This window comes from Euprymna scolopes, chromosome 10 (genome assembly GCF_053919585.1).
Source record: "Euprymna scolopes isolate OS-2025 chromosome 10, ASM5391958v1, whole genome shotgun sequence".
Taxonomy (NCBI): domain Eukaryota; kingdom Metazoa; phylum Mollusca; class Cephalopoda; order Sepiida; family Sepiolidae; genus Euprymna; species Euprymna scolopes.
Genome location: NC_136491.1, coordinates 101,247,752 through 101,261,435, shown reverse-complemented (window position 1 = coordinate 101,261,435; position 13,684 = coordinate 101,247,752). Strand labels below are relative to the sequence as shown.

The window sequence follows — 13,684 nt, the reverse complement described above, 5'->3', positions numbered from 1 at the left end:
TATCCATTGCGCGCCGCGTGTCTACGTGGACAATTCTATTTTTTTTTTATTTTTTTATTTTTTTACTTAGGAGGAGGTCAACACTTATCAAGGCCCAGTGACCACTTTAAAATAAGGATTAAGTGTTAGGTATATAACGAGACAACCTAATCAGTTATGGTGGAATTTGGGTAGGGCTAGATCATCTAAGAAGACAATAGGAATTTATTCACATTATATTTGAAGACAACCATGTTATAGTCAGTCGAGAAGCAGACACATGATATTGCGTTCCATAGACGGACAGTTCTAGGAAAGAAACTGCTCATGGAATTCTCGTTAATTAATTTTCTTTCGTTTAATGATTTCATCATTTCTTGCTTCTTTTTCGTGTTTATTGATGGGTTTCTAATTAAATTATTTATATGAATCATTTTGAAGCATATTTGTTATATAAAACGAATGGCAGATTAATTGTCTTTGTTTTGCTTGATTATTATTTTTTATCAGATTGATGGACTTCATCACAGTCATGACGTACGATCTGCACGGATCGTGGGAGAGAGTCACCGGTCATCACAGTGCAATGTATGCTGGACACTGGGAAAAGGGTCTACAACGACACTTGAACGTGGTAAGTGACATGTTAAATGTTTAAATGGGGTGTATACGCTTAATAGATTTTGTTTTACTGGGAAGGGGGTGGGGCATCGCTTATCAAGACCTAAAGACCACTCGAGGATAAGGGTTAATGAGTGTCAAGTAGACTGTGAGACAACACCGTGACGATCGGTAATGATGGAACTTGGATATAATTTAATTATTTAAGAGGGCGACTCAGCAAAAACATATTCACTCGAAAGCAGCCATGTTGTACTCAGTTGAGAAGCAGACCAATGGTATTGTGGTTCGCAGGTGGGCTGTCTCCTTGTATAATCTCAGATACAACAAAATGTATATCAACACAACTTGGCGTGCAGATGGGCCCATATGACTCAGAAAAGCCTTACTACAAATTATACCGTAGGGACAAACAAATAAGACGTTAACATCTATTTGATTAGCTAATATATACACGATTTTATGCTTCATTTCCTCGGGATCTTGTTTAACGCATGTCATTTTCTTATGTTATCATTTTTTAGGACTGGATCATCAATTATTGGCTTAAACTTGGCGTCCCGAAATCCAAACTCACCCTCGGCGTGCCGACCTATGGACGATGCTTCACTTTGCAGTCAGCTTTTCGAACCGGGGTAAACGTTCCGACAATAAGTGCTAGTAAAGCAGGGAAAGCTACGGCGCAAGGAGGGTTCCTCGCTTATTACGAGGTAAGGTGTTTTCCAAGTATCCACGACAATATTATTGTGTTTTTTTCTAATTATGTACTTGAGCCTTTTGTAACACTGATGGTTAGATTAAAATTCTAACTCCATATTTTAAAATAGGAGAAAAATAGCTTTCTAATATACTTATTTAGATGCGTGTAAACGATATCCGAATTTTAATTAATTTTATATTACTTTGTAAAATGACATCTTATTAATGCACTATTCATTCTCATTATTTTCTAATTGAATGATTGTTTTCATTTTACGATAATACGTCATATATATATATATATATATATATATATATATATTCATAATCAGACAACGCCACAGCCTATACAAACCATGAAAGCTACAGATCGAAAATTCTATACTTGAGTTTCGCCCTTTTCTTAGCTCATCAGTAGGACACACTCGAACTCAGAATTCAAGGTCTAGCTTTCTTAGTTGTGACGTGGTGGCTCAGGTGGCAGAGCACTCGGCTCGTGATCCTAATCCTGAGTTCGGATATGTTCTACTGATGAGCTCAAATGAAGACGAAACTCGAGTCTGGTTTCCAATCTGTGGCTTTCATGCTTTGTGTGAGCTGTGGTATTGTCTCATCATGGAAATAATTACTATATATATGTGCGTGTGTGTGTGTGTGTGTGTGTGTGTGTGTGTGTGTGTGTCGTAGATAGAAACTTAACACTTTAGGTGAAAAGTCTATTTCCGGCTTTTTACGGTCAATTCACTTCTGGGATTGAGATCCTGTTCTTGATTTTAAATTTAAAGCCACACGCCCAAGGCATACACTGCAGCCAAGCAAATATGCTAGTGAATATCTCTCCCAACCTTCACAAAAAAATTTTCATTACGAAATTAAATTCCATCGTAATGCATTTCGGTTCTTTCGGTTCTTTTTATTCTATTGTTAAATTGTAAAAACACGCACACCATAACCAATCGAACAGATCATTGGATATCCCCTCTCCAATATACACTTTTTTATTTAGTATGGATAAACACTTATCATTTTGAGTCAAAAAAATAATCTTTCCGGTTCTTTCCGGTCGATTTAGTTTAGATTGTAATTTTTAGTTTCATCAATGTTCGCGAACAACAGCTGGACATGTTAAATACCCAGGTCGGTTGAACCGAAAAGGTCATCTAGCAGAAACATGCGCATAGATATGCATCTGACCGTAAAAACACATATGATTGTCGAAAATAAAATAATCGTTGATTGAGTTAAGACACCTGGTCGGGAGAACGAAACACGTTGAATTGCCAGAAAGAAAATAATTGTTATCGAAACCACCTGTAAATATTATCGGCAAATTGAAATACACCGTTATAAAATAAATGCTTTGGAAACGTGACTACATTAACAGCGAAGCCCCACAGTGGGCGTTTGCAATTGGATGTGTGAGTGTCACAAATTGTTATGTAATACCAATGCGACAATTATGTAGTCAATTGACTGGCGATTTAGGCCCGAGATAAACTCTCTGTCAAATACCTAAGCGTATATCCCCTTCCTTACTAACACTTATTCGTTTACCTCCATTGACTATAAAGGTATATCATTTATTTCATACATCAACGTCATCGACATTCTTTGAAGCACTGAAGAAATACAACAAAAATATGTTCTCCTAGTTTCTAGAATTAAAACCAGAGCCGTACTTCCTGTTGTTTTAATCATTTTCGTCTGAGATAGTGTTATATATTGGATGGGCGTATCACTAGTTATTTCATATGGAATTAAATTAGCATATGCGTAACCTTAGATGATTAAAGCGGGGTATTGTGTAGAAAAAGAAACACATGATCGTTTTCCGATCACGTCCTCTGAAAAATAACGTGCGGGTGTGAGTTTTTCATAGACGGGTGAAAGCATAAAAAGGCATTCAGAACCTGACCAAGGTGACGACAATGATAAATACGCGTCAGCCACGATAATATACCTGTCAATATGTTTCATCTCTCTCTCTCTCTCTCTCTCTCTCTCTCTCTCTCTCTATCTCTATCTATCTATCTATCTATCTATATATCTATCTATCAATTTATCTATCTATATCTATCTATTTATCTTTCTCTCTCTGATGGCTAAGTGGTTAACGACACGTACTAAAAACCTGGGTGTGCCAGGTTCGAATCCAGTTCGTTTCACAGAAACACTTACATCATCGTCACGCTTGATCTTGTGTCTAACTTCCTGTTTGGCGATGGACGCAACAGCCTACGCGTCATGTTTTATGTTCTTTTTGTTTTTGTTTTTTGTTTTGTTTTTTGTTGGGGTTTTGTTTTCACTCTCTTTTGCTCCTTTGCAGTACGGGTTCGAGCCTGCCTGCTTATTACCATTTTTTTTTTTTTTTTTTGGCGCTCACAATTTTCCCTTTTCTTTTTTCTTTTTCGTTCCACCAACACCCTTACACACACCTCCACTTTCTTTGCCGCCTTCGCGTCACGGGTTCGAGCCTGCCTGCTTACTACCACTTTTTTTTTTTTTGCTCAACACACATCTCCAAACACCCGGGCAACGCCGGGCACCCAGGCTAGTCTATAATATAAATCTCACCTGCCTGTTTAAGTGTATGTATGTATGTATGTATGTATGTATGTATGTATGTATGTATGTATATATGCATATCTGCTTAAAATTTTCAACAGAGGTGACATATTTTCACGAGATCGGTATCGTTTTGAAGCTCGACCCTTCGAACGACAAATATCGAAAAATTGGCTAAAAACAAAAGTTGTTTTCTTTTTGAAAAGGGGAGGTATTTCTCCCCAAATTAATCAAAGTTCCATACCACCAACGGACTTTATATACACCGGACATACCAACAACTTGGTTACAAATTAATTATATAACGAGGTGAGGAATGATAGATGAATAAACAGTTAGACATTTCTCTACTTGAACATACCCGTCTATTTGTTTGTTTTTCTTTTCTTTACTCTTGCAATTCCAGTCCTTTCCGCATTGTTTTGGCTTTTAAAACTTCCATATATTCCTTTACCAGAAATGTTTCAAGCAAACTACCATTTACTTTTTAAAATAATTCGTTCTGAACTAATGACGAATATGCTTTATGCCTACTTTTTGCATATTATCCAAAAAGATACCGTGAAATTTACTTTATCTAATTTTCGTTTTCAACACCATCGAAAACCTATTATAATGGTAATTTTTAAATATTTCTTGAGAGTGGAAAAGCACTGCACCTTTACAGAACATTTTATTGGTGTAAAAAGAGTGCCAAAAATAAGCTCTGGGTGATGGATGATCCGCTTAATGTGCGACCTTAGGGACAAATGTCATAGCCCACTACATAGTTCAGGTTATTACTTTTCCAACAAGCCTTCATTTGCTAAATTCTGATCAAATGTCGCTGAGAGTTGGAACTTATAAAATTGCCAAAAAGATGGTATATATATATATATATATATATATATATATATATATATATATATATATATATATACACATACATACATATATATATATACATACATATATATATATATGCATATATATATATACATATATATATATACATATATACATATATATATATACATATATATATATACATATATACATATATATATACATATATATATATATATATATATATATATATATATATATATTCGTAGCCAAATTGAATATTGAAATGCCCATTATGGGACGAAACTACATAAAATTTGCAAGCATTTTGAAAATTATAATATCTATGGTTAAAATTTTATGACAATTGGTAAAAAAAGAACCTATATTTTCAAAGTAATAAAATATCCCCAAATTTGCCTATATTTGTATATATAGTGTCCTGGCAGGCTAGCTTCAGTTTTTGGATGAATTTTGCTTAGAGTTTCTCCTTGCTTGGTTTTCTTCCCTGTGGTCTTGCCAGGTACTAATATATAAAACTAACTAATTTTTTGACCAACCCAATATATAGATAGATAGATAGATAGATAGATAGATAGATAGATAGATAGATAGATAGATAGAATAAAAAACGTCACAGTTTTCCCCCTCTGGACCAAAATACCGTAGGTTTACAACAACACATGCCACATACAAATTAATTATGTCTACATGATTAGCCGCTATCTTATGTAATTTTAGAATGACATTTTTGGCACATTCATTCGTTATCATAAAACCCTAGATTTAATCCTAGGAGTGACATCATCACGATCGCAAAGATATGCACTGGAAGTAGCCGTTATTTTTTCTTCTAAATAAAAAGTACTACTCCCTTATAAAATAATTAACCAAAAAGAGTTAAGCAAAAACATAATTTTTCCTTAAAATTGATATAAACATTAAAAACTTTGAACCGTGTTTATTTAAAACACATCACAAAAACAGACAAGTCGTCAACAAGGAGATTTATATTTTTATACTGTTTATTTTTTTTATTATTAAAAAAAGAACTTATAAATAACCGTGTTCATTTTAAACACAACACAAAAACAGACAACACTCGATCGCCCACAACGAGATTATATTTTTATATTGTTTTTCTTAACTTCCAAAAATAACGATGCTTATGCGCTTATGTTACCGTGCTATTTTGAAATAGTATTTTCAAGTTAAATTGAAGTTTTACGATATCTTTTTATTAAATTGATAGGTGGAAATACAGAACAGTTACAAAGCATCCTCCCATCTCCATGTTAAGAATGGCTTTTTAAATAATAACGGTATTGTTTTAGTAGGGTAACATATAAAAACTTAAAAATATTTTTTAAGTTTTTAATCCTTAAAAAATTATTCAGAAAATAATTAACCAAACATAGTTTTGTAAGGCCATGAATTTTAAAACTTAAGTAATATATTTTTATATTGTTTTTCTTTATTTTATTTCTTTATTTTTTTTATTATTTATTCATTTATTTTTATTTATTTATTTATTTATTTATTTTTGTTATAAAATCTTTATAAAAATGTGACTGGCGTGGTCGACGCCGAATTGTCCCTTCGCCGAATCATCCACGCCGTCGAATCGGTCAAGCCGAAACGGCGACTCCGAATCTGCTACGCCGAAACTCCCCATTCCCAATTTAGAAACATACAGCTCGTTTTTGACGCTCGATTTGAAAATCTTAAGATTGTCTGCGATTTGTCTGGTTGTCAAACGGCAATCTTGTTCGACTACGGCTTTCACTTAGTCATAGTTGATCATATTTGACCGGCCAGAGCGAGGAGTTTTTCTCACTGAAAATTTTCCTTTTCGGAATCGAACAAACCATTTTTTGCACACCCGTTCTTTCCATACACATTGCATATCGTTATGTAAGTTTTTTTTTTCCTTCATTACAAACAATCGCACGTTTCTATTTTCTTACAAGCAGGTAAACTCTAAGAAAATCATAAATTTTGTAACAGTATATAATTTTCCTTCCACTGTTTAGTAAAAACAAGGAAGAAGAAAAAAAAGAAACGAAAAATTATCAAAATGAGAAAATTATTTTTTTTTCATTGTTATTTTTTCCAGATGTGTGAAATGCTTCAAAAGGGCGCAGTTAAAAAATATATTGCTGAGCAGAAGGTTTCATATTTGGTTCTAGGTGACCAGTGGTGTGGATTTGACGACACTGAATCCCTCAAAACGAAGGTTAGTGAACTTATGGTTTTATGAAAAAGGGGGAAAATATTTTTCTAAATTATTATGGCGTATCATCCATTTTGGAATTATTTAATGCCGAAACACCATTCAGGTATTATAAACGATTTATTGAACACAAGTTGCTGTTTTACCAATAGTTGAAGAGGGACAGATACATACCTTCCACAATGATATTATAGTATAAACTAATTTATAACAGGTAAGATCGGTTTTATCCAATAATCCTAATGCTACCTCACAGGAATTTATTTGTAAAAACATACTTTTTTTTTTAATTACGGAAAGCCCTAATAGCAAGTTTGTTTGAATGGTACCTTTTTCAGTGGATTTTATCCTATCACATTTTCTTTTGGACTATATCATATGCATATATACATATGAACATCAAAAAAAATTATTTGCTCTGGATTATACCACCATATTTTTTTATGGCCCTACTATGTTTCTACTTTTCTTTACTGAGCCTGAATTCATATTGGAATGTCCTTTTTGATGTTAGTCTCTTATAAATTTTCATGCAAACTGTAGTTTTCAATTTATGTGCTAACCAGCAAAATTTATGGATAACCTATAAATATTATTTTGCTAACTACATTTCCTCTGATCAAATGCGGCATTTATTGAAACTCCATTGAATAAGGAAAAAACTTTAAAGTCTTTGTCGAATAATAAATTTACTGTAAATTTTTAATTTACAGTAAATTTACTTCCAAACTTTCATATCGTCTCATATATTGAGCTTTTATAAATATTGATACTAATATTTATATAGACTTCAAGTTTACAGTATTATAAAATTTGTCGTCTGAATTTATTTCTATATTTTTCTTGAATATATATATATATATATATATATATATATATATGCACAAAATATACTATCATCGTGTGTTTTTATTCGTTCATTGTCGCACTGTTTTTATCTCTCTTGTTCTTGTCTTTCCAAAGGTGAAATATATTAAATCCATGGGGTTTGGTGGCATTGCGATATGGTCTATTGATCTGGATGACTTCAGTGGACACTGTGGGCCGAAGTATCCGTTACTGACTACCATCTTTAATGAAATGGAAGGCAATAAGTACGTATAACTTCCCCCCGTCTCTCTCTCTCTCTCTCTCTCTCTCTCTCTCTCTCTCTCTCTCTTTCACTGTTTCTCCTCCCCCTTTCTTTTTCTTTCCGTATTTTTCTTCCTTATCTCTGCATTTCCCTATTTCTCCTTTCCCCTTTTTCTCGCTCTTCTTCCATATTTCTCATTCCCTTCCTCCTCCCTTTCTCTCTCTCTCTCTCTCTCTCTCTTTTCTGACTCTCTTTTCTAATTTCTCCTTCTCCGTCTCACTCCACCCCTTTCTCTTCCTGCCTCTTTTTCTCCCTCCTCACATTATTATTTTATCTCTCTCCAAACCATTATCTCTCTCCAAACCTTCACACTGCATTCCCAAAAATAGTTTACATGTTTACAATATTTTTTTTGCAAGAAAAACAATCCCGGACGAAAATAAGTGTTTTCGATTATTTATTAAATCCCTTGATAGTGTCAGAACTATAGCTCTCTTACTATATTAAAATTGAAACAACTGACTTTCAAAGAATTGGAATCGCCCAAAATTTTCGGGGCGTACATATACAGTGGAACCTCTAGATACGAAATTAATTGGTTCCGGCTTGGCTTTCGTATCTTGAAATTTTCGTATCCTGGAAGGCATTTTACTCGTAAATCATATAATCCGTTCCAAGCCCTATGAAAACACTCATTAAATTTTATAATAAAAGTAAAACCAGAAGGAAATAAGGGCCAAATTGTACCTAACTAACCTAACCATAAATACTCCATTGAATAAAAATCCTCAGTAAATTTTCGTATCCTGGAAGGCATTTTACACGTAAATCATATAATCCGTTCCAAGCCCTATGAAAACACTCATTAAATTTTATAATAAAAGTAAAACCAGAAGGAAATAAGGGCCAAATTGTACCTAACTAACCTAACCATAAATACCTTCACTTGCTATTTAAGTTTTACTTTTATTTTTCAATCTTTTTCTTTGATATACAAATATAAAATTCTATTTAATAAAAATAATGACTGAGAGATATGAAACTTATTTTAATCATTATTTTCATCATTAATTGTAAGGTCGCAATCTCATTGGAATTCTCACTATTGTTTTATTTTACTTCGTTCGAAGTCCTCAGAAATCAAGGGTCCCACTGCCTGGGGTTAACACTTGAACTCTATATGAGATACATAGATATTCGAATGTTGCATTGAATTACTTTATCTCTCAAATACTAAGTTAGTAAACCAATTGAGAATATAAATTAATCATTTTCATATGTTTCGTTTCGGTCTCTTGGTCTTACTGGATTCCAGAACAAAAATGCATCTAGCCTATGTGCATGCAGACGTACAGAAGAAAATGGATTATTTATTTTCTTACATTTAATTTGCGATTTCTAAGAAAGATAATAACAACACGTTACGAAAATTTCAGAGTGTGTAAGATAAAAATTAAAACTTGGATTTATATTCTTATAAAATATAATGTGGGAAAAATTGTAATGTGTACATTGATTTTTAAACTTTTTAAATAATTTTAATTTATGGGGAGGTAAGTGGAAAAAATAAATTCTAGTCAAAGAAAAAAGTTTTCCGGGTGAAAATCGACACAAATATTTCCAGAAAATTACGAAGAAAATGTTTAAATCAAATCAAACCCCGATTTTTAAGAGATTTTCGAAGATTTTGGTGCCTAAAAATAGTCTTTCTGTCACTCGTAATTGTCATATCCTGAAAATCTTTCGTATGCAAGGACAAAAACATGTTCACATCACGTTTCGTAAGCTGGAATTTTCATGAGAAGAGTCTTTCGTATCTAGAGGCTCCACTGTATAATTATAGCCAACTTGATTTAATTTCTGTTGTATTATTTTTTTTTTCTCTTCAGATTTCCAACTGTCGCCTCACCGGAAAAGGAACCACCAACCTCCACGGATTATAAAGGCACGCGAATGCTGACATCCGACGTTTGGGTCTATTCGAGGACAACATCCACAATGAAACCAGTAAAGACGACAACACAGCCACGGACAACGGCAAAAATAGGTTTGTTATAATCCACTTAAAAAAAGGGTTTTAAAAAATTATAAAAACTAGTACTTGTTTACATTAGTGATCTTTTAAACAAGAGCATTTCAGGTGAAAGCATTATTACGTACTTACGTATCATGGTGTAATCAGTATACATTCCAAAAATGATACAATAGAAAAATAATTACAAACAAAGGTAGAATTCATCGAATTATCGAGTTTTCTATTTTTCAATGTGGAATAGTTGTGCGACCAATTCAGTATAGATAATGCATAGAAAATGCCTACGCAACAATTGTTATAAAATTATTATAAAATTGTTATAAAGAAAAAAAAAACGACCGTCCAAATGGAGTTTATAACAAGTGTTTCCACAAAGTATTTAAAAATCTTTTTGTTAGAGTAATTGCTTCCACTTCACTTCCGGTTGCTTCTTCGTTTTTAATTGATTTTTTAATAGTATCTTTTGTTTATTAAATTGTTAGGTGAAAGTATAGAATAGGTAAAGGAAGACCTCCCCCTTTCCATGTTAAGGGTTTTTTTTTCTAAATAATATTATAATTATTATTTAGAAAAAAAGCATTCTTAACTTGGGGAGGGGCAACCGGAAATGAAGTTGAAACAGTAATCGTAAAGATAACTTTTTTTTACAAGAAATTGCGTTAAATAATAATTTCTTCTGTATTGTTTGTTGAATGTTGTTGATATAAGTAGATGGGGATGTTAATCAACATTCCTTCACAATTCACCGCAAAGGAAAAAAACACTTGTCACTTGAACCCGCATTAATCTTTTACACTTTGTCAATCTTCCACTTCAATACAACCTTGATAAGTCAGACCAAAGCAATGCGTTTACTATTGGATTTGATAATGTCAACGCTCACTCTAGTCTAAGTAATATTCAAGGCGCTTCTTGGAATAAAAATCCTCAGTAACTACATTAAATATGATTCTAATTTTATCTTATGCATATTTGTTATGTAGAAAAGTAATCACTAATATGTACTGGCCAAAATATTTACTAGTAAACCTACCCACCTCAAGAAATCCTGTTTAAAAAAACTACAAAAAAGTTCGTGGTTCCTATGATAAAAGTCCTCGGGAACTACATACAGTAAATATGATTCTAATTTCGTGTTGTTGAAAATATGAAGAGTTCGAATACAAAACGCGATAAATCCATTTTCTGTAAATTAAGAAATTAAACAATAAAAAGGACTAATATATCAAATCTAGATCCCGACTAAGAGCTTATTTTAATTGAAGGCAAAAAGAAACATCGTCTCGCTATCGTATTATATACAAAACTTATTTAGATAGGTTGCAAAGTGTAGAAATACAGAACATTTTATTGTTATAGCTTCTCAATGTATAAAATGGTGTTTATCACGTTTTGCATTAAAACTTTTATGTTTTAGTGGGAACAAATAAGTATTTTTTTTTTGTTTTGATGGGGGGCTTTTTTAACATATAGTTAACACTCATCAAGGCCCGGAGGCCATTCAAGGATAAGAGTTAATGGGTACCGTAATGGAAATTTGATAATACAGTAAATATGATAGGCTCATCATCAAAGGATGGATCTTTAAGAACCTGTTCACAATTTATTTAAGATTTTTAACTTCCTCATTTTTTTTTGGGAAAAGACTTCGTAAGAGGGAACAATTTGAAATGTTTATATAAAGCAAAACCATGACTTGACTATGCTTCGAATAAACATGTAGCAATTGGCCATAGAAGTTAACTCGATCAAATTAAATAACGTTAATTTTTTTTAATGGCTTTCTGCTTCGATTCCCAAGTTCAGAAAGTTTTTTTAAAAAAAGATCTTTTCCGTTTTCATTAAAACTGGAAATCTACCTCGTGTCTCCACAGACAGAGGCAAGCAAATAGAAACAAATCTACATCGTAAGAAGAAAGTGTAGTATCTATTCCAAACACCCAACTCTTTGAGATCATTCTGTTTTTCTCTCTGTCATTTGAAGATTTCCTTTTCTCTTTTCCTCTGAATCTCCTTTTACTTCTCTATCTTAACCATATCCCTCTTCAATTCTCCCCCCTTTCTCCGTTTTCAACTCATTTTCTATAGAAACTGGCTTATCAGTCACTTGCCGGGTTGTCCGGCATTTGAATATATAACACCTTGAATAGATAATCCTCCTTCGATTTATAGTTTTTTTTCTATACGCTTGACGATAAAAGTCTGACTTTTGAATCTTAGTTCCTTGTAACTGTCTTATTTTATTAGTTATTTAAACCCCATTTTTACCGAGCCCAACTAGAAAAGCAATCTCCTTCCCTAGTACCCTTGTTCTAAAGAAATCACATTATCAGGTTTATATTTTCCTTTCATTGAAACATATACTATTTTCTGATGGACAGGATTTTATGGACATCTGTTTTTCTTGACCAAGTGTCAGCATAAGCCCCTTTGACCATACCTCATCCTCTCTCATCCTCATCTATATGAGCAAGGTCCCGGGTTGTTGCTTATGCCATACTACATAACGATGAGGTATACAATGGAGATAACATACCACCCTATTACATGGATATAACATAACTAATGGATATGCATAACATAAAATTAGAAACGTTTTCACAGCAGTTACCGAGTATTGTTATTTCTACAAACATCATATTTATGTGCGGAGTTTGAGATATCATTCAAAAGAGGTGGCAGATATTTTTCGTTGTTGTTAATACATTACTTCACAATTCACTTCAAATAAAAAAAATCATTGAGCACTATAGTATCCGAGATTGGTATAGGTACAATTTAGCACTACAGTATTGGAGATTCGTATATCTACTATTTGGCACTATTGTATTGGAGATTGGTATATATATACTATTTAGCACTATGGTATTGGTGATTAGTATATGTACAATTTAGCATTATGGTATTGGTGATTAGTATCGGTACTATTTAGCACTATCGTATTGGTGAATGGTATATGTACTATTTAGCACTATGGCATTGGTGATTGGTATATGTACTATTTAGCACTATGGCATTAGTGATTAGTATATGTACAATTTAGCACTATAGTATTGGAGATTCGTATATCTACTATTTGGCACTATTGTATTGGAGATTGGTATATATATACTATTTAGCACTATGGTATTGGTGAATGGTATATGTACTATTTAGCACTATGGTATTGGTGATTGGTATATGTACAATTTAGCATTATGGTATTGGTGATTAGTATCGGTACTATTTAGCACTATCGTATTGGTGAATGGTATATGTACTATCTAGCACTATGGCATTGGTGATTAGTATATGTACTATTTAGCATTATGGTATTGGTGATTGGTATATGTACTATTTAGCACTATGGTATCAGAGATTGGTATATATATTATTTAGAGCTATTGTATTGTAAATTGGTATATTGCTATTTTACAAAATGGCGATGGACATATTGTTTGGGTTTTCGGTTTTACATATTCATTTTCCTATCTTGCATTATCTCGGCTGCTTTCTGGAGAGCAGCATTCGTAATTTTCTGATTGATGGCAACAAGGAACCGGTGATGGCTTCTGGTAATTGCACCAGCTACTGCACCATAAGAAAACAGTTTTGCAAAAAAAAGACAAGAAAAAAAAACGAAGAACCGTTTCGTAATCCGTGAATGTCACCCTGA

The 13,684-nt window shown here is 32.9% G+C and overlaps 1 protein-coding gene across 1 annotated transcript in view; it reads left to right on the top strand.

Moving 5' to 3' along the window:
* LOC145286516 (putative chitinase 10) overlaps positions 1-13,684 on the top strand; it is a 213,691-nt gene that overhangs the window by 182,818 nt on the left and 17,189 nt on the right. The window contains exons 16-20 of the mRNA XM_080135415.1: positions 490-613; positions 1,125-1,310; positions 6,806-6,925; positions 7,886-8,016; positions 9,884-10,041. Of these exons, the coding sequence (XP_079991541.1) occupies positions 490-613; positions 1,125-1,310; positions 6,806-6,925; positions 7,886-8,016; positions 9,884-10,041 (719 nt within the window). The remainder of the gene's footprint in view (positions 1-489; positions 614-1,124; positions 1,311-6,805; positions 6,926-7,885; positions 8,017-9,883; positions 10,042-13,684) is intronic.